The sequence below is a fragment of the Drosophila teissieri genome, chromosome 2L (assembly GCF_016746235.2).
Source record: "Drosophila teissieri strain GT53w chromosome 2L, Prin_Dtei_1.1, whole genome shotgun sequence".
Taxonomy (NCBI): Eukaryota; Metazoa; Arthropoda; class Insecta; order Diptera; family Drosophilidae; genus Drosophila; species Drosophila teissieri.
The window spans coordinates 1,114,160-1,140,282 of record NC_053029.1 but is presented as its reverse complement, the minus strand read 5'-3'; the positions used below and the strand labels follow the sequence as shown (position 1 = coordinate 1,140,282).

At 47.0% G+C, this 26,123-nt stretch overlaps 2 protein-coding genes and 1 long non-coding RNA gene across 5 annotated transcripts; 2 read left to right on the top strand and 1 right to left on the bottom strand.

Moving 5' to 3' along the window:
- The first annotated feature begins 251 nt into the window (after positions 1-251).
- LOC122626243 (DNA-directed RNA polymerase, mitochondrial) lies at positions 252-5,116 on the top strand. The gene is made up of 8 exons (XM_043806435.1): positions 252-605; positions 668-802; positions 857-1,241; positions 1,305-1,460; positions 1,518-2,268; positions 2,325-3,464; positions 3,521-4,743; positions 4,801-5,116. The coding sequence occupies exons 1-8, from the start codon at positions 422-424 to the stop codon at positions 4,928-4,930; spliced, it is 4,104 nt and encodes a 1,367-aa protein (XP_043662370.1). The 5' UTR covers positions 252-421; the 3' UTR covers positions 4,931-5,116.
- Positions 5,117-5,297: 181 nt separating this feature from the next.
- On the bottom strand, positions 5,298-5,942 carry LOC122626252. 2 transcript variants are annotated; one of them, XR_006326694.1, is made up of 3 exons: positions 5,831-5,942; positions 5,524-5,719; positions 5,298-5,464 (listed from the first exon to the last, which is right to left on the bottom strand). It is a non-coding gene; the product is annotated as an uncharacterized LOC122626252 (long non-coding RNA). The 2 variants fall into 2 exon arrangements; XR_006326695.1 differs by having other exon boundaries at positions 5,524-5,714; positions 5,831-5,891.
- A 297-nt stretch (positions 5,943-6,239) lies between these two features.
- Positions 6,240-25,914, top strand: LOC122611901 (serine/threonine-protein kinase MARK2). 2 transcript variants are annotated; one of them, XM_043785310.1, is made up of 7 exons: positions 6,240-6,402; positions 23,365-23,464; positions 23,542-23,659; positions 23,718-23,874; positions 24,089-24,197; positions 24,269-24,511; positions 24,565-25,914. In XM_043785310.1, the coding sequence occupies exons 3-7, from the start codon at positions 23,604-23,606 to the stop codon at positions 25,377-25,379; spliced, it is 1,380 nt and encodes a 459-aa protein (XP_043641245.1). In that variant the 5' UTR covers positions 6,240-6,402; positions 23,365-23,464; positions 23,542-23,603; the 3' UTR covers positions 25,380-25,914. The 2 variants fall into 2 exon arrangements, with proteins under 2 accessions (XP_043641245.1, XP_043641246.1); XM_043785311.1 differs by lacking the exon at positions 6,240-6,402 and adding an exon at positions 21,293-21,647.
- The last annotated feature ends 209 nt before the right edge of the window (positions 25,915-26,123 follow it).

Sequence of the window (26,123 nt, the reverse complement as noted above, 5' to 3'; positions counted from 1 at the left end):
TGACAAATAATACCAAGGAAATACCAAAATCAGTAGCACCTTTAAAATGCTTTAAAAGTTGCCGCGCATAAGGAAATTGTATTTTATGTTCGCCGTTATGAAAGCTTAATATATGCAAGGGTAGCCGTGTAAATAATATATTATATTATATTAACAGGCACATAAAATAACAATTTTGTATTTCGCCGTGAGTTTATTAGTATTTTTCTCTCGCCAGCCCTGGTATCGCAGTCAGCTGTTCGCTGGGCAAGCAGTGCAGCGAACTGCTTGCGGCCGCCACACGTGAAGTGCGGGAATAAACAACCAATTGGTCGGAATCGGTGTGTAATTATGCAACAAATGCTGTGTGAAAACTGCCAAAATCTGCGTTAATTTGCCGTCACTTGCGTGGAACGTGTGCGTCTAGCTGCAGCTCATCGGAATGTATCGTTTGTTGGGTGCAAATCGGGCGGCAGCCGTGCAAAAAGCACTGCGAATGCCGCCCACCGCTCACCCAACAACTACAACAGCAACAACCACAGTGTGCTGCGGCTGCGGATTTGCGCCTCCAAATTTCGTGAATTATCAGCAGTATTATCAAATGCTGTACCGCCGAATGCCGGCAGGTGAGTGGCGATAAAGGGTAAAGCGGCAGCGATCTAATGCAACATGTGCTTTTCCTTTGCAGGGGCAATTACAACACCAACAACCACAACCACCCGCACACAAACAACAACACCCACACAAACAGATGCAGTGGCCCAGGCGAAAAAGAAGCGATTGCGCAAGCCCCGCTACGCCAAATACGTGGAGCTCCTGGAGGGTAAGTGCCGGCTAGTCCCAGTAGTTGGACCCCGAATAAGCCGATCCTTTGCAGTCACCGAACAAGCCATCAGCGAGCGAAGATCGCGGGTGAAGCGGCTGAAGTCCAAGAAGCTGGCCGACTTCATACAGAAGGCGCAGCAGCAAATTCTGGAGCGTCGGGCACGCGAGGATCGCAAGGATAAGAGAAGCAAAGGCGTGGTGGACTTGGCGCAGCGTCAGCCTGTGGAGTACCAGAAAATCGACATGGAGGCCTTGGATGGATCTATTCTGGAGTCCGGAATATACGACGATCGGCCTATGCTCTTCTTTGGCAAGGATGAGTACACCAAGCAGGTGATAGCGAATCCCGACGAGGTGCAAAACATCCTCAAAAGCTTTCACAACTTTCGCGACATCATCGAGAGCATGGGAAATGATCAGCACGAGGCGGATTTCGGGTAAGGCTAACTACAGCAGACACTAAACTGTGTCACTGACAAATTCGTTCTTTCGTCTGCTAGTCTGAGTTCCGCAAAAGTGCTTCCTGAAGAGCACGAACTCCTGGATCCGTTCGAAGCCATCGAGCCGTACATCAATCCATTCGAAAAAAGCAAACCTTCAGTAACAGCTGTGGCCATGCCCAACGCCAGTGCAGTCACCACCAAGTCGAAGAAACGGTGAGCAGTTTTGTCCACATTTCATTATAGACCTCCCTAAACCAGTCTTTATCCTAGTTTCAAGTCAAAGGTTCACGTGAACGAGGAGCAAGAACGTCTGGCCAAGCAGCGGGCACTGCACATAAACCTAAACACATATCTGAATGTGTGCGTCTCGGCCAACATGCTGAATCGCGCCCTGTCCACCATCATTGCCTATCGCGGCAAGGTGAGGAAGAGTACTTTGCCGCACATGTCCGAAGGCCTCATCACCATCGATCTGTACAACATCCTTCTGCACGGATATGCGGCCAAGGGATCCTTCGATCGATCCCAGGAGATCTTCAAGCTCATCGAAGAGGACGGACTGGCGTTCAATGAGCAAACCTACGCAGCCATCTTCGAGTGCTTGGGTCGCCTGGAACCGGCTGAAGAGAACCACCAGTTCATATCCAAATACGTTTCCCAAGCTGAAAAGGAAGGTCTCAGTTTGAGTCAAATTATGGATAAGTCAAAGTTTGTGGCTGATCAGCGGGACATTGCTTTGGATGCGATAAGACGACTTCGACCGGATTTTAAGCCGGTCTATGTGCCACCGCAACTTGGATACGACAATGAACTGCTGGATCACCTCAACGAGCACGTTCTACCTGTTGGAGCTAAGGAAGAACCGGGAAAAGCTGACTACGCCATAATGAACTCCAAGCGAGGCTATACCACAGCTCAATTGGAACAGCTAGCTCGCGAGCAACTCAAAATTGAGTTGGACGGCAGCATTACCATCAAGTCCATCGAGAAATCCAAGGAGTTCGCCAACTCCGAGAAATGCGTATGCTACATCTTACTCAATATAATATTCTCTTATTTAAATATGACTATTTCCAGCGCGAACGCTTGAGGGAACTGGAGGACACGTGGCGCAAGCAAATTTCGGCAGCCATTGTACGCGATCTCAACACGCTGCGTGCCCAAGTCCGCTTCAAGCCACACGGCTTCATGAACTACTACACATATCTGAAGACCCTCGACGCCTCGCACTTTGCAGACATTCTGATTAAGGAGCTGTACAAGCTGGCCGAGGGCTCAGAGACATTCAGTCCGACAGTCGGTCAGCTGTACAAAGAACTCGGGCAGAAGGTGCAGCAACGGTACCAAATTGAGCAGAAGAAACACAACGGCACGCTGGAGAAGGTTGGCGAGATATACAGCTCGTATTGCGAACTGTGGGACAGTGGAAAGTCACAGGATAACTCGCGACAGTCCTGGCAGCGTCTCGTGCACGAGCAGCGGGAGAGTGGACCCAGCATGGATCTGCCAGAGGTGCCGTGGCCCTCAAATGTCCTGACCGGCGTGGGTCGATTTTTGTACAACATTCTGATGCGCGACATCAAGATCGACTCGCATATTATGAGGCAGAAGAGCAAAGCCAAAGCGGCCACTCAGCCACAGAATCTGTTGCCCGCCTTTTACACTCTTTTCCGAAATCAAGGACGCTTTGTTAAAGAGGAAGTCAAGCCACATCCGGTGCTCTCGAGATTATTCCGCGCTTCCCGCCAGCAGACGCTCACGTTTGACTCCAACCTGGTGCCCATGCTGTGTCCCCCGCAACCGTGGAGTACTCCGCACAATGGTGGCTACCTACTGAACAAGTCTGAGCTGATTCGCCTGCCTCACCAAGCCATCCAGCAGTGGGACCGCATTACGGCTTCCAACCCGCAGCACCTGTATCCTGCCCTAGACTCTCTGAATCAGTTGGCCAGTGTGCCTTGGCGGGTGAACACCCAGTTATTGGATGTGATCATAGGCGTGTTCCAGAATGGTGGCGATGCGAAATTGGACGTCCCTCAGCCGCCCAGTTCACTGCCTCCGCTTCCCACGTTGCCAGCTAAGGATGCCGAAGGCAATGCCACCTCCAGTGCGGATCGAGCTAAGGAATTCCGGGACAAGCTCGGACATCGAAGGAAGCAGGCCGAGATGTACAGCTTGTGGTGCGATGCTCTCTATAGGTTGTCGCTGGCACAGCATGTAAGTTTTCTTCGAATATCTGCTATTAATTACCATTAATACTTTAATCGTTTTAGTACCGTGATAAAGTCTTCTGGCTGCCACACAACATGGACTTCCGTGGACGCGTCTATCCCGTGCCACCGCATCTCAATCACCTGGGCTCGGACCTGGCTCGTTCGATGCTCATCTTCGATCAGGCGCAGCCTTTGGGAGTGGATGGATTCAGTTGGCTTAAGCTGCACTGCATCAATCTGACTGGCCTGAAGAAGCGGGACTCGGTGAGGGAACGTCTTCTGTACGCGGAGGAGATCATGCCAGATATCCTGGACTCGGCCGACAATCCACTCACAGGGCGCATGTGGTGGGCCAAATCGGATGAGCCGTGGCAAACGCTGGCGTGCTGCATGGAAATTGCCAATGTGCATCGCTCTCCCGATCCCGCTGCCTATCTAAGTCGCTTCCCCATTCACCAGGACGGTTCCTGCAATGGATTGCAGCATTACGCGGCTTTGGGAAGAGACGAAGCTGGTGCACGTAGTGTTAACCTGGCACCATCGGCCATTCCGCAGGACGTCTACAGTGCGGTAGCCGCTTTGGTCGAGAAGAGTAGGAAATCGGATGCCCAGAACGGCCTCCATGTGGCGGACGCACTGGCCGGATTCGTTCGCCGCAAGGTGATCAAGCAAACAGTGATGACAACGGTCTACGGAGTGACTCGTTACGGAGCCAGACTGCAGATAGCGCGCCAACTAAAAGACATCGACGACTTCCCCAAGGACTGGGTGTGGCCTGCGTCCACATACTTGACCACCAAGACGTTCGAAAGCCTGCGCGAAATGTTCACATCCACGAGAGAAATCCAGGATTGGTTCACGGAGTGCGCCCGCCTGATTTCTGGCGTGTGCAGCCAGAACGTGGAGTGGGTCACGCCACTCGGTCTGCCGGTGGTGCAGCCCTACAATCGCCAGGAGATGAAGCACTCGCCTCGCACCGGCTTCAAGGTCTCGGCCAACATGCCCATGGACATGTACGAGCGACCAAACATCCTCAAGCAGAAGAACGCCTTCCCGCCGAACTTCATCCATTCGCTGGATTCCTCGCACATGATGCTCACCTCGCTGCACTGCGAGCGGCAGGGCATCACGTTCGTTTCGGTGCACGACTGCTTCTGGACCCACGCCAACACCGTGCCAGAGCTCAATCGCATGTGCCGGGAGCAGTTTGTGGCCCTGCACTCGCAGCCCATTTTGGAGCAGCTCTCCGCGTACATGCGACTGACCTACAGCTTTAAGGATAAGTGAGTAATGTAACTTCAATCTTTCGAACTATTAACTATTCTATTTATTCCAATCAGCGACTTTACGAACGATGGTTCCGTGGAGGACCTGTCCAAGCGCCAGCTGAACCGCACTCTGAAGCAGCTGCCCCAGAAGGGAGACTTTGACCTGCGCAACGTGCTCGACTCAGTGTACTTCTTCAGCTAGATACGACTTAAGCAACAACAGTGCCTAGGCTTACACGTAGTCATTACTTTTAGTTAGCATACCAGCTAAATTTGTTGAACAATTCGGCTTTCGATACCAAAAACACGTTGGAAAACAGAAGCTACACGAGGCGCAGAGTGGATCGACGCCAAATGTGATTTTGTACGACCTTACATTAAACTGATTAAAAAAAGCTTTTAAAGGACGTGCTTTAATCATTTTCTAAACTGCGGCGGATGAAGAAGGCAGAGAAAATATAACAAAGCCATTCTGTTTATATAATGCAAGCCGTTTCCGGAAAACGTCTGCCTTCATCAAAAGATCGATTGTGTTTTCCATTTAATTCCAATTTTATTTTATTGCTACCTCAAGGTTTCTCATTGCGGTTCCGAGCTACTTGAGCGTGTGGATCTGCGCCACAAAGCGATTGTTTAGTTCAATTTGGCCACTACATTGCGAATACCACCTGCCTTCTGTGTGTGCGAACTCGTGTGCAGACAGTGAATAGTATGCGAGTTTATCTTGTGCTCATTGCTATTTAAGTTTAAATATTTTTGAGTGCTTCACTTTGTTTATAAATATTTTAAAGGTACCTTTAACTCTTCTTGCGGCTGTGTGAATTATGCTGAAAGTGTTTGTTTCTGCTCTTTTGTACTTCAATTAACTTGTGGAAATTCCATTTGATTGCTTTTAATTTTTAGACATACTCTTTTGCGTGGAGGGTTGGGAATCCATTGATTTATGGCCACATCTCGATATTTTCAGTTCCGACCGCTTTTGGCTGCTGTTCTGGGAAAGTGCAACAATAAAAATACTCGCTTAATTAATTGTTATACTTATATTTGGGGGAATATAACTCAACAATAATCCCCTGAGTTTTTAATAGAATGGTTGTCATACCCAGAACGTAGTTCTGTAATATTCACTTAGCTGAAATCGAAGGTGGTTTTCGAGTCTTTGACTTTCGACCTCATCCCGATTTGGCCAGTGGCGACCGCCATGCTCCGCTTTCGTTTTCACTCACTCAGTCGGATTCCGAATCCGAGTCCGAATCCGATTCCGAGTGGGTTGCTCATCGGAGCACGCCCTCGCTCGGGCTCACTCCCCCATTTTACATGCGCCCACTTTGGCTGGCTACTGGTACTATCTCTGCCGCTGTTTCTGTTTCTGCCTCTGCCACCGGCGACCGGCGGCGTTGGCGTTGGCGTCGGCGTCGGCGTCGACTTTCTTTGGCCGCTTCGCTCTCATTTGTTTTTTTCGGCTCGGCGGCCGCTCGCTTCCGAGTTGCCGCTCAGTCTGAAAAGTTCATGTGACGCGTCGAGAACGTTGCGATTCGAGTCCGCTTCTGCCCGACTTCTGATTGCCGAGGCAACAGCGAGGGAATTCCGCATCTGGCATCTGCACTGGCATCTGCATTCGCATCTGCACTTGCATCTGCTGCACCTGCTCCGCCGCACAGGTGGATCGCCCAGGTAACGGGAGCAGCGCGGCGGCTGATTAGCCTTTTATCACCGCATGTCACTGCAATCCATGGGATTGCGAGGGGAATGGGATGATCCGAGGGTGAAGAGCGGTGACCGCAGAGTGCAGTGCAAATTAATTTCAGCAAAGTGAATGTGTGCTAGAAGACACTAAGTAGCCACCAAACAAGTACACTGAGAAAGGTTCTTGCCACCTCATGTAGAATATGCCTTGTGCAAGAAAATGAATGGTGCGATCTTTGAAATATTCAATGCATATTATATGTAGTACATTGAAACATAAGAACAGTTTAATCAGGGAACTTGCAATCTTAAAGTGTAGGGAAATTCTCTTAAGTAATCTGGTGAATACAAATGAACTGGTCGCCTCCTCGTAGTTTGTGCTCATCCCCGGTGTCTGGCTAGTGTGACTCTCTGATTCTGGTGTTCTTTCCCAGCTATTTTCCCAGCTGAAGCTAAATCTTGATGTCTAGATGTGTCTTTTGTGTGGCCAAATGCAAGTGAATTGTGCGAGTGGCAGTGGATAAATGACCGTTCATAAACGAATAAAGACGCTATCTGGGTGTCGGCCTTATCGCGCAGAATATCGCATTAAAACTAATTCAATTACGGGCCCTGTGAGCGGGGGCATGCAAATTGCATGGAGCGCTCCCAATCGCATCAGTAGCATGTATGCGCACATATAGATAAAAACTGAAAAAGAAATCTTGTAATTGGGACAATGGTGCGGGTGCAGGGGGAACTTAGTTGCAAGTTTGTGCGCTGCTCGTGATAATGTCATAATTGACGGCCTGTGGACGGGTTTGATTGAATTTCCAGGCGAAATTGAGTTGCAAATGAGTTTGACAGCAAGTGACGAAGTTATCGCAGCGCGTTTGATAAAAAATTGATAGGGCCCCGACACGATTGCAATTGAAATGTTTTTAAATGGAAATTAACACTTTTATGAGCGCCACAAGCTTGTAAAATAAGCATTTATGTACACAATGCACACGGTGCGTATACGTAACATGCACACTAGTTGAAAAAAGGAGAAAACTCTCAGGGAGGATTTGTTAGACATACCGAAGCATGTTTCAATTAAAAAGGACTTGCAAACAGTTATCTAAACTTCATAATTCCCCAAAAAGTTCTCCTTCCCAGCGCCACGGGGCGTATACGTAATATAGGAGAAAACCCATTAGCAGTGGAACACAAGAACGGCTCCTAGGCGTTAACACGCTTGGCAGAGAGTCGACACGATTTCAATTAAAAACAGTTAACAATCGCCATGAATAGTGAAATGATTTTTATGGGCCAATCGTGCGTATGCGTAATATGTGTGTGCCCCGTATAACTCCGCCCCCTTTTACGCCTTCCACTCGCCTTTAGGCCATTTTAGGCCATATTTTGCGGTGTGCGAGCATCGCTCTGTATTGGGCTTTAATGGAAAAAGTGTGTCCGTACATCAAATGGGTTATTATCCATTTTGCCACGCTGGAAACGGCCATTTAAATTTATAGTCCTGGCCTGCCATGTGGCGTGCGGCACGCTGTCTGAGGATGAAGTGCCCATGATGAAGTGATGGTGTATGGTGATGGTGATGGTGTATGGTGATGCATATTGGGTGCCTAACTGCTGGGGCCGGGTTTTATTTTATTTGCTTAGAGTTATTGCTCTGTTACCGCACCCGAAGTGGTAAAATCAGAATAAAGATAGTAGTGAGATAAATGCGATGCCTATTTTCCCTTCAAATGCTGACGCAAGCGCAAGCATCTTGGAATTCCAGCCAAATAGTTTGTGGAATATTTTCGCCCCCCAATTTAATCGGAGCTCCAAACTATTCAGCAATATTTTCGCCAATATCAGCGCTGTCAATATCACTTTCCATGCGCTTTTCTCCGCCGCCAGAAAGGTTGAGTCACTCTTAATGCGTTCCCGGACAACTGAATTTATGCCGTGACTCAGCACGGGATATTTATTGCATATTTCAGTTACAAGAATATCATTCCAATGCCAGCGATGTCAGGGGAGGATGATGGCTTCGCAAATCCAGCAGCCGCGGGTCGCGAGATAAGAAGTCAGTCACTTCCAGCCAGCTGTCAACCCAACAACTCGCCGCTTACCGCCTGTCACTGCCCCAATCCCACTGTCCACCCACCATGCTACACCATGCTCCACCCCCGCCCCATCCTCATCGCGTGCGCTGCGTCCATTATCTGGCAGGGGAAGGGGGGGGAAAATCAAGTCAAGTGCGAGTGCAGGCAGAGATTACGCTTTTTGGCAGCTCACTTTTCGGCCGCCGGAGGCACTAGCAGAAATCCGGCGACAAACGCGGTAATTTATGGCGAATGCTATTGGAAAAATATTAGAAAGCGAGATTAAATATGAAAATACTCAAAAGCATTGCTAGAAATTGCTTAAAGTACAGAATTTGACACAAATATACTAAATAGCTTCTATTTAGTTACAAAGAACTATAGCATTACATTTCCCTAATTTATTACTGCATTTATTTACCTATTTAAATGGAAAATCCTCCTTACCTGCGTGTTTTTCTACGTGCGTTTATAACATCCATTATGTTTACTTGATGTTCTTACCCTGCTGCCATTTGTCACTTGGCCGCCTGGCGTGAGCAATTAGACCAGCTCTGGAAAACCCAAATCAGACAATCTGACCACTTGTGCCTCCATTTGGGGGGACTGCATTGATTTCCACTTTGGGAAAGCCGGGCGACAGGCCTCCTTTCGCTTTCGCTGGTGTTATTTATGAATGCGAATTAATGTACAGCTGGCATGCACAACAACACTGTGGGCCAAAGGCGAAGGGAAAGGCGAAGGGACATGGCCAATGCCAAAGCGGCAGCACTTCACTTTGTTTGCCTAAATGCGGTGCTGTCGTCCATTTCGGGTGCCATTATTACGAGCGTTTCCGTTCGGAGATTTCCGGTGATTATTTCGCTGCTGGCTGGGAATAGTCATGGTTTGGGGTTAGTGGCGTAGCTTCCAACTCGAAGTCCTGGAGTCCTGATTGAATTAAGCCAAACGATCCTGGGCAGCAGTGCATAATGACACGCAGCTTAATTATAACCCGCTCATTATAACCCGCACACCTGGCCCACTTACCCTAATTGAAATTGATTGCGCTGGCTCCCAGTCGCAGATACAGATACCAGATACTAGCTACTAGATACCAGATACAATTTGTAACCGTTCGAGACTCAAAATTCCACCTGACAGCCAGCTGCCGAACAATCAGTGGTCCTAGTGCAGTAGCAACGCCGCTGATGTTCCGTATCGATTAAAAGTGCCACACTCAATTGTGCCAAAATGTATTTGCCGGCACACTCGTCGCTTTTTATCGTTTTCTGAAATATTAAAGTCATGTCAAACAATGCGCCAAAGGCGGCTCAATACACGGTTCTGTTTCTGTTTTGTTTCTGTTTCCACTGATATAGGATTGTTTGGGAAGTAGGGGTCTCATGAGGTGGGGCAAATCGCTAGGTTTGGCCCACACAAATATACGAGATACCTATGTACATATATATACATTTGTACCTATGAGATACTCAAAGGCAGAAGCTAATGCAAAAGCCACAGAAAAGCCAAGTGGCGGAAATGCTAGTAGAAAACAAATAAAAGAACAGGAAAGAAGGCAAATTGAATTGGGGCAATGCGAACGAGCTATACACTTGTTGGTTAATTTAAAAAAAGTATGTAATACAAAGTTTAAAGTTATGCCTTTAAGACAACTTCATCTAGTTTCAATACATTAATGATTTCTGTTTCCAACTGTCACACTGATTATCGCACCTTGCAAAAGCTGTTATCTCACAAGTTAACACATTTTCCGACTTTCCTCCACGGCCAAGTGGAAAACGCGTTGGTTTACACTTGCTTACAGCCCAGCTGACAAGGCCAGTCACTTCGGCGAGCCAAGGTCAGCCAGAGGTTGGCACATATGAATATGCAAGTGCGACAAAAATACCCCTTTTGATATCAATCTGCAGCGGAATCTTTAATCGCCGAGCCAAGCAACTTTATTAGAGTATGCAGAAAGCGATGGAAGAGGGAACAGAATTGTGGCAGTGGCAAGTTGAACGTGCTGCTGAGCTGGGCATTAATAGGTTTTTGACTTGCCATAAAACTGGCAGAGCAGAGCAACAGAACCCGACGGCAGAAGCCACAATCAAAGAGAGTTGTCCACTCTGTCAGCGCGGGAATGACATGGCTAAGATGGCCAAGAAAATCCCCTCCTGAGTAGAGCGAAGCTTAAATTGCTCGTTGGCCTTTAAAATCAGATTTTGGCCAAAATCAAAAGGGGCAGCGATGTTCACGTAACTCGCTTCAGTTCAAACCGAACATTTTGGCAGCTCTTTTCGGGCCTTGATTAGGTTCGCCCATTCGAGTTGGCCTCGTAATTGGCCTGTTGCGGGTCTGTGGCTAATAGCATTTGACCGGTAATTGGCCACGTTGGGTTGGGAAATTAATGCGATTCTCCTGCACCGAGTGGCCGTTGCCGTTGCCATGGCACTTCATAATTACCATGGGATTCCATCCACCTCCACTCCACCTCCGCACACCTGAAAAATCTACCAAAAAACAAGAGAATTGACGCAATTAGGCTGGTTCACATCATTTTCTGTCCGGCCATCGCCATCGCACAATATCTGAGACATTTTTGGGGGAAGTTACCAATAAAGGTGAAGCCCGCATAACGAACTCTTTTCTCTTTCTTGTTGCCCCTTCCGCTCGATTTTCAATTTGTCAACGGTTTTGTGTTACGTGGCTCCAAGTCTCCAAGTCTAGACGACAACTTAATCAGTGAAAAAGCGGTGGGCCCATGAATTGAATTGCCAGCCAGTAAATAGATGCCACCACTGTCTCACTGACTGTTATTCTCACTGGTTGGCTGCGAAATACGAGCTGGCTGTGAAATATTACCACTAAATCAATCTACACAACATCCATTGGCATCGAAAGGGTTACATGCATGAGTCCAACACTTTCCCTTTCCAGTTTCTAGACACAAACTTAATGCAGTCAGATGTGGAGTTTCCTCCAATTGATTAAAGACTTGAACAGGGTCACAAGTCCTTCCTCCTACCAGTCGACTTGTTGGCAGCCTTGAACTCGGCGGGTAAACAAATTTGTTATCAGTTTAGTTGCATTTTTTCCATTTCGTTCGATTCGAATCCATTATATTCATTTCTATTCATTTGTTCTCCTTCGCTTCATACACACACACACACACACAAATCTGTACACAAGTTCGCATTGTGTTCTTTGATAGAGAAGCCCATCAGTTTTCAGTGCTTTCCCGTCCCTCATTTATCTATTCAATCAGAAAGTCAACCACGTCGGAAAAGCAGAGCTCCTTGCCAAAAACAAAATAAAAAAATTGAACATTTTAAGACGGTCGAGGCTCCTGGACGAGTACGTGGCTCAACTTGTTCAAAAATTCATTTTGCTCAGCGCTTTTCTGTTTACTCAGTTGCAGTGCGGGGCTGCATGTTGCTGCTTTCCATCTCGGCGTTTTCCGCTTTCCGCTGTCCGCTTTCCCCGCAGTTTTCCTGTTGCTCCCCACTCACCCAGTCACCTATCTGCTCCGCTCCATCTCACTGCCACACGCCGTCCGCTTGCTATTTTATTTGCTGATTTAATCGCGTCTTGAAGCTTCCTTCCTGTGAGTGCTTGTGGGGTTGGTGGGGGGGGTCGGTGGGAAATGGCTGGGAAATGAGCGGGGAAATGAGGTGGGGGGCTGGGCAGTCTGCTAGGCAGAGGGCAGTGGCATTTCGGAGGCGTAGTTGCCGACACGCGCACACAGACTCATAATCAAACGCAATGTGCTGTGAGGCAATGGCAATCTATAACCACCGGCCATGCAACAGCTGGCCCTCGGCGGCAAAGGGGGGGTTCATTCGAAAAGGGGGCTTGGGGAAAGCAAGCGAAAGATGAGAAAATGATTGCGAAACTCAGGAGGCGAAAAAAGTGGCCTAGCAAGTCTTCAGTTGTCTTCGCTCCATTTGAGTTTCGAGAACTCTATACGCCTGTGATTAAATCTGATGAGACTGCCACCGAATTCCCGGAACTTGGATTCCATTCCGAACTTGAGAAGGCCGTATGTACTTTCCCTGCCCGCTGAATAATTACATAATCAATTACTACGTTGTTCCATCACTTAGCCGAGTGCGCTAATCATTGGATCAATTGTCTAACCGGCAAAGTTTGTGTGTTTCACCCAATTATCCGTTGCAAGTCTCTGGGCATTTCCTTGAGTAAAGCGACTCATTAATTGAATTAAACAGATCGATGGCATGGCATCGAGCATGCGAGCTGACAGGCTTAAAGAAGAACTGTCGAAGTTGGAACATCTTAATCTCGGCCAGCAAGTAGCTCGTAGTCTGTGGAGCAGACTGCTGGTCAATGACAGACAGTGGAGTGTCTTTGACTTATATTTCTACTTCTGCTCGCTTGTTTGTTTTCACTTTTCACGTTTGCCACTCAGCCATTCGTTTGCCCATGCCACAGACACATGGCAGCCACTGTGTTTGCTCAATAAGTCAGCCGTGGGGGCGTCCACGGGGCGTATACTCGATGTGCACATCGCTGACGTAGTCGCCTCCATCCACTCCAACCATGTCATCCACTTCATCCACTTGCCACGCGAGCCGTCGTCGTTGGCGGCGACAAGGCAGCCGAATGTGTCAAACGGCAATAATCAGTCCCAAGGCGAAACCAGTTGACAATGCTCGCACATCCTCGCCAACAGGCAAGTGAAGCCATTAGAACTGCCAGAATCTCGAGGCACCGAGGAAATGCCTATGCCCCTCGTACTGTGTTTTTTTTGGCACCCGCCTAGGCTTATTGTACCACGCGGCGTATGCGTAACACTCGCAGCATCCCGAGCATACATAAACTTCTCGCCCGCGCCGGCTGACATGGGTTAAGGCGTTGGGTTCGACGTTGAGCCCCAAGGAGATGAGGATGACCTCGGGCTCCGTCCGAGCGTTAACATAGCGTCAGACCCCTTGTCGCTGTCACTCGGAGCGTCTTATCAGGCGAATTGAGCGCTCATTCGCACGCAGCGAATAAGTTCGCAAAAAAGAGAAGTAAGTGAAAAAGCGCGGAAAGCCAGCCGAAGTGGAAAATACTCTAGATACTTTCCAAAATCAAGCTCTTTCACAACCAAAGTCCTAGTTCGATTGGTTCGCTAAGCTGTTGCCTAATTCATTGCGTTTGTTTGAGCTGCCACTTACGCTCGACCCACTAATCGCTCACAGGTTGTTCCGAGGCAGGACACTCGCAAATTGACAGGATCATGCATCTATAAATAGGGGGCCAAATATAGGGACAGCAACGCAGGCATTCGGGAGATTGATTGAATTTCTGGCGCACCAGAAGGAGTGAGACAGAAGCAGTAGTTGCCAGGTTAGTGTAGATAGTGGAGCACCCCTTGGAAAGAGTGGCAGTGCCTATGTACACATGTCTGTGGAGCAGGCGACTGCCACATAGGATCTCAGAAGTACACAGATACACAGATACAGAGATACACAGATACACAGATACAGAGATACACGGAGGTAGAGTCGCCGTTTGCCTGCACTTGATGAAGTCGACTAAATTGACTTTATTGTTGTGCAAATAGGCACTCGCCCTGCTCGTTAAGTAGGTATTATAATAATATATTTACATACATGGCTGGGTGGCGGGGGGTGGGGAGAAGGCAAACAGTGCGTGCGTTCGTCTGCCTTAAATGTTATAAATAAATAAAACATGGGCATGCTGCGACACCCAGCAGCGCTATAAATATTTCATGGGCCCCCAAACGCACAAAGGGGCTTTGTCATTTGAATAAATAATTTTCAATAAGGTTTAAACAAATTAAGTGTAAATTGAATTAAATGCCCGCCTGCAGTGGCTGCAGCTGCGGGTTTCGCGTCATGCGAACCAAACGCAATTATTTGCCTTTCAGATTTTCCTTCCTTTTTATAAAAAAAGAGTAAAAAACTGCCACTGCCTCGTTGCAGAAGGGCTTTAAATGTAAACCACCGCAGTTCATGCACTTTCAATTGTTTGTTTTCCCCCTCTGGCAATTTAAAACATAAATATTGTGTTTCGAAACAATAACGATACCTTGATAATATGGCTGAGGTTGAAAACAAAAAAAAACACGGGGAAAAGCATATTGTAAATGCCAAGTAAATTTTAATTACACCTGTCTGTGCAAAAAGAGCACAAAGCGCAGAAAATATGTGAAATGGAATTTGTTGCATAAATTATGCAAATATGGCTTAGTTAGCCTGCGTGAGTTCTTCTGATAAAAAACATAAGCTGGCAGAGATTAGCGCACAAAAACAGTGTATTTGCCAGCAAATAAATATATGAATTTACATAGTGACCAGCGAAAAAAACCCACTTTTGCCAGCAGAAAATGTGATACATTTCTCCAGCGAATTCTATAAATATTTCCCGCACTTATCAGCCATGAAACGCTAATCATTCGTACCAGATTTAGCTCATCTGTTGCCATTGAAACTCGCTTATGATTCCTGAAATGTGTTGGCTTATTTTGGCCACCCATTTCAGAGCTTATCTAGTCGCAATAAACCGAATGGAATGGCGCTTTATGAATGAACCTCTTTGTTCATTACTCTGGAGATTGTCAATAAAAATAGCAATTGGCCATTCAGTTTGTGTGCACAATATTGGCTGGTATTACAGCAAAGCTTCTTCGGGGGAAATGACATGTGTACGAGTATAACTGAGTGAAATTAATCTCTTGCACATGAACAAAGTGTGCTGGAGATAATGTGATAATATTTCGCCCGTTAGCCCAATCCCGTTTATGCTTCCACATGATTAATTTGAAATGTTTGATTAAACGGCCAAGCGTAAATTTCATTTTACGAGCACGAGCATTACAATGAATTTGTAAACGGGCTGCCCCAGAAGGTTACCCATGGCCATGGTCATTGATCTTCGGCGTTTTAGCTGAGTTTTCACGCATTTGCACCCAGACATCAGACCCACATCAGGCACATAATCCAGCCACTGCCCAAATACCCAAACACCCAAACACCCAAATAACTGAATACCCTCAAATACCCAGTTACTCAGTATAGGTATTCACGTACCCCGCTCGGTGGAAACTGTTGCGACTGGGCTGCGAGTGCGTTTAATTAATATTAATTTGCATTCCATGGCTCTGAAACTGAAACTGAAGCTGTGTCGACGTGTGACTCCCGGGGGTTTGGAAAGCGGAGCGCGAGGAGGTGGCCAATCCATTGGGGACCCAACAAAGTGATCAATGGACCCAATCAATGGCAGTGGCATGTGGCACGAAAAGCGCGGAAAGGCTGGGAAAATATATCGTTAACACGATGTTGGGCAATGTGTCGCAGTTGTCCGTATTACATTTAAAATAAATGATATACTTGGTAATGAACTTAATTTATACTTTATTGTTGTGAGTAAAGTACTGAAGTACAAAAGTAATGCTGTCAGAGGTTAGATATTACTTTGATTGTAACCCTAGTGACTACATCCAGGGTATCTGCTAGTCGGCACACCACGTACTTATGCTCATGCTCGCCTTGCGGCTCTGCGCAATTTTTGATTGCTTTCAATGGCGCTTAAGCTGCCGCTCCCCGGCGACTGTATCTGTATCTATATATGTATCTGTATCTGTATCTGTATCTATATCTGTCTCTGTATCGGTAGAGGTATCTGTATCTGTATCTGTATCTGTGTGTGTTTTGGGCTTACTCGGCGCGCATTTCGGTGTGGGTGTGCGCCTTTTAATCGCCTCAATAGATTTGACATTCAGTTAACAGAACACTTTATTTCGCTCACTGTCTGCGGCAGCCAGAGTTTTTCGAGCACTTTGGCCACTTGGCGGCGCTCAGCGGTGCGTGGCTCATAATTTAACTTCTCAGCGGAAATTCCCACAAGCTGCTCCCCCTCCCCGCCCCATTTTAGCCCCAATTCCAGCGCCCAACTCGATCCACAGCACCTACAAATTATATGCACACGGCAGAAGACAGCGCCCAAAAAAAAAATACGAAATAAAACCGAGGAAAGCAATTTGAAAATTTACGACATTCTACACTCATTACACCTTATGGGTTTTCACGTTTTTCTATATCAGTATTGCCCCCTTTTTTTCTGTTTTCTTGGTTTTTGGCCAAAGTGGCGGTCTGCTGGTGCCACGCCCCCTGCGTCCAGGTGCGCCCATGCGAAATTCGCGTACAACTTCCGCGCGACTTTTGGGTTTTTGTATGCAAATTTCCATTTCTTGTTCCGACGCTTTTCTTTTTGCTCATCTGTTTTTCGCCCTTGTGCTGGGAAAATTTCGCTGTTGTCGTCGTCGTTTATTCCTGACTTCACTTGACTTGGGCTTGGCTTAGAGCTGCCCGCAAGGAAAAACTTATAACAGCACAGTGGCGAAAATTTTCCAGTCTTATCGCCAGTTTGCTGTTCGAAGAGTGTGCGGCACAGGTGCCACCCCCTGGGTTTTCCGCCCCACTGCTTTCCCTGCCCGAAGTCCAAGTATTTGCATTATTATTGCTGGCTCTTTTCTTCTGCTCCGGCATCGGGGAATTACCTATACTCGTAATGACCATCGGTCGGTTACTCCCTTGCATTCGTCTGCTGATGGATGACTTCCTCTCGGTGGAAATTTCGCGATCATTAGACACCGAAGTTCTGCTTAAATGGGAAAATTAAAACGGACGTGGGAAAACATCGCTGCTACATTTAATGCAGCTGGGGAAAATGCTTCTGTGATTCTGCCCTGCCGAAGTTTGGAATTTTTCACAAAGAATATCGAAACAAAATTATAATAAAATAAGTTGGAATTCGTTGTTTAACTTCGCCTGTATATGCATTCCTTTGTCCGCAGCTTTCGCTTCTTTGATTCTCATTATTTGCTTATTCAACTTTTTTATTACACTCGGCGAAAGTTGGGCACCCAAAGCAGCTTCTACAACTTATTCGGTTTATTGTTATTACTTCCTTACGGAATTTGTGTGGCATTTGTATAGATTTGGTGGCCAGTGGCTACATGATTGGTTTGAAAATACTGATGCACCCCCCTTTTTCTGCCTGTGCACTCATTCATCCACTTTAGTGCCGTCGAGTCTTGTTCTCATTGTCGTCGTTATTTGTTGTTGGACTTGTAAGTAGCTCAAATGGGGAAAATGGGGAAAATGGGGAAAAAAGTGGAGGGGTATAACGACATCGTTCAAGTTGAAGGACATGACTGAATTTCGGTCGCTGTAGTTTTTGCTCCTGCTTTATGAAATTCAAATTGCAAATGGAAAATAAGGAGGCGAATGGCGAACGACAAACGACGAACAAGAATCAGTAATGAATTCTCGGGTCTGCTTTACGGAGCGTAAAAACTAATTAATTACATGTGCAGATTGTGATAAATTCCATTTACCGAGCTCCTTTCACTCTAATTATTCATTTTTATTGCATTTGCCGCTTCATAATACCATTTCCATATTTCGCCATGGCTGCCACAGCTTATGGTGCCCCACCATCGATTTCTTGGCAGGGTGTTGATGACACACTGGTGACCACAACAAGTGTCCTTGCGCCACTTTCACCCACCCACTGACGACAGAAGACAGCCTCTGCACTGCACATCTGCACATCGTATTTTGGAGCATTTTCTATTTATATTCATCGGCCCCCAGGGGTCTTCCACCCCCCTGCAGACCCCCCCCCACAGCATGCACTCTATAAACAAATAGAATTATGCGCTGTTTGTTATTTTTAATCACATGACATTCACGCACTTTTCTCACGCCTAGTTCTGCATGAATTATCCATGCTCAAAAGCTACGAACTGATAATATATTTAAATAAATAATGGCAATTCATTACCAAAAACACCCACTGTGTGCATCCTTTGCCTCTTCTAGCGAATGATGAAGACATCGTTGCACTCACTTTGATCTCACCCCAGTGGCAAGTTGCAAGTTGAATTCATTTGAACTCGAGTGGCGAACTAGAGAGTGCCAAGTCCTTATAATTAATGCCTGCAATTGAACTTGACCCAAAAATGTGCAAATTATTTTCAGAGCAACATTTCTGTGTGGGCTGCTGCCAAGGGGTCTTCACGGGAAATTGCCGGGAGCTGACAAGTCTTAAATTGCGAGACTCCAAGCCGTTTGTCTGCCAGATTTATGGGATGGACAGGAGGGTCTAAGTGGGTCAATTGGTATTTCTTGTGAATATTACAGAAATTTATGAGCTCCAGGAATTAAGAGGATGCTGCCATTTGCAGCGGTAAATGTGCGAGGATAAAGGGCTTAGTATGCAGGGATTTATTGTTGACGTTAAAAAGCTTAAATCAACAAATATTTCAGCTCTCATATTTGGGTAATTTTTCATTCTCTTTTAAAAGAAAAGTTCCAAGAATTTAAAAGTGTAAGCAAACTCAATTTTCCTCTGATCAATCAATACAATTTGATTTCTCATGAGTTCTTGGAAACGTACTTACTTTTTTCTCTTGTAAATAAATTTGATTGGCTTTTCCGCTTACCTGGAAATGTTTTCATTTTGTATCAACAATAGCATTATTATTTCTACAGTTAAACCACCCAAAGTGTAACTTCAGTAAGTGGAATATTTTTGGCTTGAACTTGGAAATGAAGTTGTTTGATTTCTTTATCCCAAAGGAGCTCACTCTATGTGCTTATCCTCATTAATGCAAACACTTTTGACCCAGTTATGCGAATCCTTTCACTTTTCGCCAGCTGAAGATAAAGTATCTTTCCATCTCCATCCACTTCCATTCCCATCACTCATTTTGCGACTACTCCAAGTTTTTGAGTAGCGAGTCGCTTCTGTTTTGCTTTGATATCAAATGCATTCACGCTTAGTTTTGTAATTAAAACTGTAATTCAGCACAGATACTCGTTGACGGCCTGAAGAGGGGGAGGGAGGGGATGTCATTAGCATGTAAATGTATGCGTGACGGGGGGAAAACCCATTCAAGGTGCCCCAACTTTCCCACACACACCATTGCAGAAAAGGAGCCTGCTTCTGTTTGATAAGTGGGAAAAGTGTAAAAATTTCGTTGCATACTTGCGAGCGTCGAAATGAAATTGCGGCTGCGACAGCTGGCACGAAAATGAAAATGAAACCGAAAACCCTGTGCCTGTGTGTGTGTGTGTGCGAGTGTGGATGTGAATTTAATTGTGACACCCACACAATCGCACGCACACAGGACACGATAAACGTGGCCATGGTAACAGTGGTTTTAAGCTTCATTTTATTAAAAGAGGAAAATCCGACTTTGCAGGCTATGCTAACATGTTGCACATACCAAGTATACATTTGTTTTTAGCCAAATTAAGTCAGAATATCAAATGTTTTATGGATGTTTAAAAAACGAAAATGTTCATGTCATGGATTATTGCTTATGCCAGCCAGAGCAAAATGAGATGCACCATAGCGTGCTTAAAGTGCTAAAATGCTTATTTTAATTTGTATTTTTTTGTAGCGTTGCATGAACATCACTCATCCGCAGAGAAATTATACAATTCCTGGCTCCAACTGTAACGAGTTATTCGAATACTATTATTCGGTCCTTGGCTGTGCTTTCACGCACATCCTGGGCGTCCTGGTGGCCGTCAGTCAATCAGAAGATGGCATCGCCCGTCGCCAACTTGGCAAGAAAGTTGGGCCAGTCCTGCGGCTTTTATAATAATTTCAAGTGCCTACGCTTGAGATGTATGTACAAGTTATACGAACGTGGCATACCGTATCTGTATATAAATTGTTATCCTTGTAACGCCTTGTCGCCTGCCGGTCGAGTTTCGCACTCGGGCTTAAACGCTGCGCCTTCCTTGCTCGCTTCCTTCCTGGCCAACTTCCTGTCGGGCTTGAAGTGGGTTGGGACTGGGATTGGCCCTGCCGATTGCTGTATAAACATTATGGCCCGATCCCTCGATCCCTGCACAGTGTTTGCCATTTCTGTATTTTATTCGAGACGACGGGCAGGAAATTTGAGCAGCAAATGAAAAAGGAAAGAAAATCCATTTACGTAATTACTTCCAGTTAACTTTTGCCCCGCTGCTCCTGCTGCTCCTCCTGCTCCTGCAGCAGAAGGATGCGCGCTCGGTTCCTCATTGAATTATTGAAGAATTGCTTACTCGCTTATTGGAAATCTGTTTTCCTCCGCCGGACTGCCACTAGTTGAGTTGAAGCCCCAGTCGATATCGATTACATTACAGCCAAAAGTTCCCCATTTTCCTGGCCCTCCGACAAGCGTTAATTATATTTGGCCAGCAACATTTTTTACGAGGGTTTCAAAATGTTCGGACCAAGCTGCATTTAATTATTCTAATTTATGGTTCACGGAATATCCATCATCGAAGTCGCTTACCAAGTTGTTACTAGGACCCCGAATCTGTGTTCATAAGCAATCTTTCTGCCGATGGAAATGGGAAATTAATGGCCCACAGGCGTTTCCTCCGAGCGAAACTCATTAAGGCCACCTATAAATACCACCAGTAATTACCAAAAAATATCGCTATAATGTGGGTTAGTTTAGAGCCGATTATGGGGTGAGTTTTATTTGATATGAAATGGATCAAATATTGCCTACTTTTATGCAACTCCAGCCATGTCCACCTACAATCTCAATACGGGTTTATTAATGAGCATTTCTTGGAATGCTTGTAGTTAATAGCAAACTAAGTCGCTGCCATCAAATAGAATAAGCCGCCCACCGCCGAGCAACAGAAATCAACTTGGCTTAACTCTTCTCCTTCACTTACCAACTTTCAGTGGCGCCCTTGTCGCAAAAGTGTTTGCAGACACAGCATTTAATAATGTAAGACTGCCCTAAGACCTGCCGTTCTGTAATTACACGCGAGTTGGCCAAGTTGCAAGCGAGGGAGGCACGCCACTCGACAGCGCCAGGACCAACAAAAAGGACAAAGCCAAGGAGGAACCAACAGGACCAACAGGACCAACAAGTTGCCAGCCCAATCGGGAACTCGACTCCCAGGAAGCGAAAGCAGCAAAACGGCAGCCGTGGATACCAAGGCGCTGCGCAGCTCAGCCACTGTGAAGGCGACGTCGGCGCCCCCCCCGCTGACGACGCTGCCCCCCCCAATCAAGACGCCAACGACGACGACGACGCCCCTGACAATTTGTCAGCCGCCCCCGCCCACCCCGCCCTACCAGCGGCTTACCAAGGCGCTGCAATGCGATCCGCGCTGCGGCCACGAGGTGAGTGCAAATTGAAATGCCTGTGGCGGCGATTTCGAAATCAGGACCCCCTGATTCCAACTCGCATCCCACTCGTCTCCAACTCGTCTCCAGCTGGGTGGCCCACTAGCCCACCTGTGCACTTGTAGGTGTTCCTGTTCGCCGCGTGGCCGCAATGGCTCGGTTAATGTCAATTACCCCCGCCATTAGTCATGCCGCGCGGTGGCAGACCAACTTTTGAAATAAATTTCGAGTAAATTGGAGTTACGGAGTTAGGAGCTAGGGAAACGGGAATATATAAGAAAAGCGTTATGATTTGATTCATTGTCAAGCAGGGACAACGCGTCGTATACGTGATATGCTTCTTACAATAGAGTTCGCCAATTTATGTGCTATATTTTATTTTATTCAAACAGATAGACAGTATTCCCGTAGTTAAATGAATTCCATTTAAGCTGAAGTGCATTTTTATGTTACAGCCCAATCAAAATTACGGCCAATAACTGAGGTAGCTGGAAACTGTTCACACCCAACATGAAATGGCGCTTAGATAATTTTCCCCCTGCCAAGCAGCCGTGCCGTAAAAAAGCAAACATCCTGCGCATCCTGTGTGGTGTCGCATCCGCGAGAGCTGCAAATTGTGATGGCTGAGTTTATACTCGCATTGTGTCGCCAACTTATTGTGCCAGATTCGCGTGTCCTTGTGCATGATGAATTATATTTCATAAACAAGTGCGTTTTCAGTGCAACCGGTGCATGGCGGGGGTTGCCCCAACACTCTGACGTCACAGCGCAAGCCAGGTTATTGTCGCTTGTTGTTCTTGGGCCATGTGCCATGTGCCGTGTAGGTGTGCCCCGCCCCTGCGCGTGTGTGGGTGTGTTAGCTAATACACAAACCCTCTGCTGCGGCGCTGCAATTATGCATGGGTTCAAGGCTAATTTGCTTGTGTAGCAGCGGCGTTGTGGTGGTACACTGGAAAAAACCTACGTACCCTTATTGTTCAGATTTATTTATGAAGATTGAGGCGTTATTATTATTGAAATCTACAACTTTTGATTCTAAGTCTTCGTAGCTGCACAATTTTTATGCAGTTTTCAACCACAAGTTGCTTAGATTTTTTGCCAGTGCCCGTGCGGATTTGCTGTCTTTGTGTGAGCTCGTTCGCCGCCTATTTGGGGCTTGCGATGCAGAATGCGCGTGTGACCGAACGCAAGCTATCCGCATTACGTATACGCCGCGTTGCGTTCCTTAATTAGCGCCCGCCCGCCCCCTCGCCCCTCTCGATGGCTCAAAGGTGGATTAACGAGCAAAAAACACCGCGAAAGCCAAGAGCTGAAAGGAATGGCGAGCAACAAGCCAAAAGCAGCAGCAGCGGCAACGTCAACGTCAAGTGCAGTGCACAGTTCAAATTACATTAACAAAAAGAGTGCCGCACTTGACCTTGGCTAATTGCAATACCAAGAATTCTTGAACGGAAGGCACCGGGTGCTCCGAGTGCATAAATTACGGGAGCGGTCAATGTTAATTGCTGGAACATGTGTACTTTGGCGTATCAAATAATCGCTGCCTCGGATTACTTAGCCTTAGCAAGAGCCTTGTCCCTGACGAAAGTGTTCCGGAAGTGCTGCGACTTTCAACATCAGTTTGATGAAAGCGCAACTAGAATTTCTATTAGTTTCTCTAGGGGATTAAGAGCACCAAGAGGGCACTAGTACTATATCAACTATTCCGAAACAGGTAACCATCGGCCGTCGCATTGGCCTCTACAGATTCTGTGGCGACATCGGACGCGGCAACTTCTCCAAAGTGAAACTCGCTGTCCACCAGCTGACGCGTGGTAAGTGACGCAGAGCAAGAGGCACCTATTCGGATTAGAAATTAAACAAAATCATAAACAAATCATCATCATTACAGACAAAGTGGCCATTAAGGTGGTGGACCTGGATCGGGCCGGACTCGATGCCAAGGCGCTGCGAATGCTGTCCAGCGAGATAGCCACTCTCGAGTGTGTTCACCATCCAAATATACTGAGGTGCGAAGGAATCTCAGCTCTATTCTATATGGTCCTATATTATCCGTATGCATTGCAGGCTTTTCGAGGTGGTTGAAACTCTGGGCCGGGTCTACCTGGTCACCGAGTGGATTCGCGGTGGCGAGCTGTACAACCACATCACCCAAGGCGGTCCACTGAGGGAGATTCACGCGGCTCCCTTGCTGAAACAGCTCCTCCTGGCAGTCAAACATATGGTAAATCCATCATACAATTACTACAGAAAGCACCCAGTTAATCGTGGCAAATTTAATTTAATTGTATCTCAACCAAAAATCAATATTGCCAACTGGGAATAATTCATGTTAAACCTTTCACAGAGAGATTTATGGCCTACTTTATATTAATTTATGCAATTAATTATTGATACTTTCCCTCTGCGAAACTAATTGAATTGAATCGCACTTGTAGCACAGTCTGGGCTACGTGCATCGGGACATCAAGGCGGAGAATGTCCTGCTCCTCTCCGAGGATCGCCTCAAGCTGGCCGACTTCGGTTTCAGCACCCAACTCATCAATGGTACGGCTGAACGAGCAGTTCGCTTCGTCGGCCATCTAATCAATTTCCTTCGATTTCATTCGCCATGACAGGTGCCAATCAAAAGCTCGACACGTTCTGCGGATCCCCGCCGTATGCGGCGCCCGAGCTCTTCTCCGATGACCACTACATAGGAGCCCCCGTGGACGTGTGGGCCCTGGGCATCCTGCTCTACTTCATGGTGGTCGGAAACATGCCCTTCCGGGCGCCCACGATTCCCGGCCTGAAAGCGGCCATCCTGAAGGGCGACTATCTGCTGCCCGGCCAGCTCAGCTTGCCCTGCATAAGACTTATACGTAAGTGCCTAGATAATAAATAAAACTATGCTTCTACCTAATATCCCTTTCAGAACGCATTCTGATCCACATACCCGCCCAGCGGCCAACCATCGACGACATGCTGAACAGCCAGTTCGTGACCTGTCCCAAGCTGAGTGCAGACCTGATGCAGTGGGAGATCAACCAGCACAGCAAGCCGGTCAAGAGGTCCATCTTCTGGGTGCGCAGCAAGTCCCATCGGCTGCGGAAGTCCGCCTCGCTAAGGGATCGCTATGCGGAGGTGGTCAAGAAGCCGGCCATCAGCATGAACACCAGGCAGCAGGACGAGATGTTTGTGCAGAACTTCCTGCAACCGATCGAGATGGGACATGAACTTTTGGCACCCGTATCAAGTCAGCTGAAGGAACCACAGGCCACCGAGCAGGCAAAGCGTCCAGCCAGGAGATACATGTTCTGTGGCAGCCTCAAGAAGAAGGTCACGCCCATGGAAACGGAGCCGGAGAAGCAGCTGGCCAACGGTGGACAGTGCGGCTCGGCCAAGATCAATCCGTGGAACGTGGAGGTGGCCGACGACTGTCCCCTGTTCAAGAACTACGATGCGGAGACGGGCAGCTGCGTCATGCTGCCCACGAGCACCGAGGATCTGAGCCAGCTGGGTGCACTGGAGTTCGAGGCGCGGCAGATCCTGGCCGAGCTGGGCCTGACCTCTGAGATGCTGATCAACGCCAGGCAGAGTGGCCCCCGCTCCGACATCATCGGCGCCTACAGGATCGTGGTCAATCGGCTGCAGAAGCAGTCCTGGCTGGCACGCAAGCACGTGGAGATGGCCCTACACAGCGAGCCCAAGGCGGAGAAGCGGATTGAGAGATCGTGCTGCATACTCTAAGACATCCGAAAATAGTTGTTGAATGTTCATATTACTCTCCTGGTTCTGCTGGGTCTCGAGTTCCCCGACGGGAAAGGCAAACTGGGGGTTTCTCAGCCACTTTGCGCTTTTGAAAGGAAACTGAGGTTCAAAGAACTCCAAATAGGTCAAAAGTCCTTCCTTTCTAGAGGCTAGTCCATTTTAATCAGCTTTCAATATCCAAGATTGTACTGTGAACTCCCAGTGCTTGATTTGGAACCATCAAATTGAGATTAGAAAACTTTATAGTAAATACAATACAGAATATACCCTGAATATCCAAAAAAGGATGGTTGAAATGCTAACTTTAAATGCATTTGAAGAGCAGAGAGAAACAAAAATGGTTCACTTACAGAAAGAACTGTCTTCTTGTTTGGTCAGAACCAATTTGTAGGAGAAGTGGATACTTTGATCTGCAAATCCCAGTTTGCCTTTCTGCGGGTATTAGCCCGGAAGACCAGAGGTCAAGCCCAATTAGTGTCAATTTGCCAGCTGCGTAGCCGCGTGTTTGTTGTTAACGTAGTTTCCTACATCCTCATCTTGGTTACTCATTCGAGAAAGTTCCTTGGTTCGTGTAGCTTGAGTTTGTCCAGCCGTTGAGTCCAGAGGCGGATAGCAAAGTTGATATATACATATATATAGATATATACATATAGTCCAAGTATTATGTATTTAGTTGTTGGTCCATTTTTGAGCATATACAGACGAATATACGAAAGGAAAATG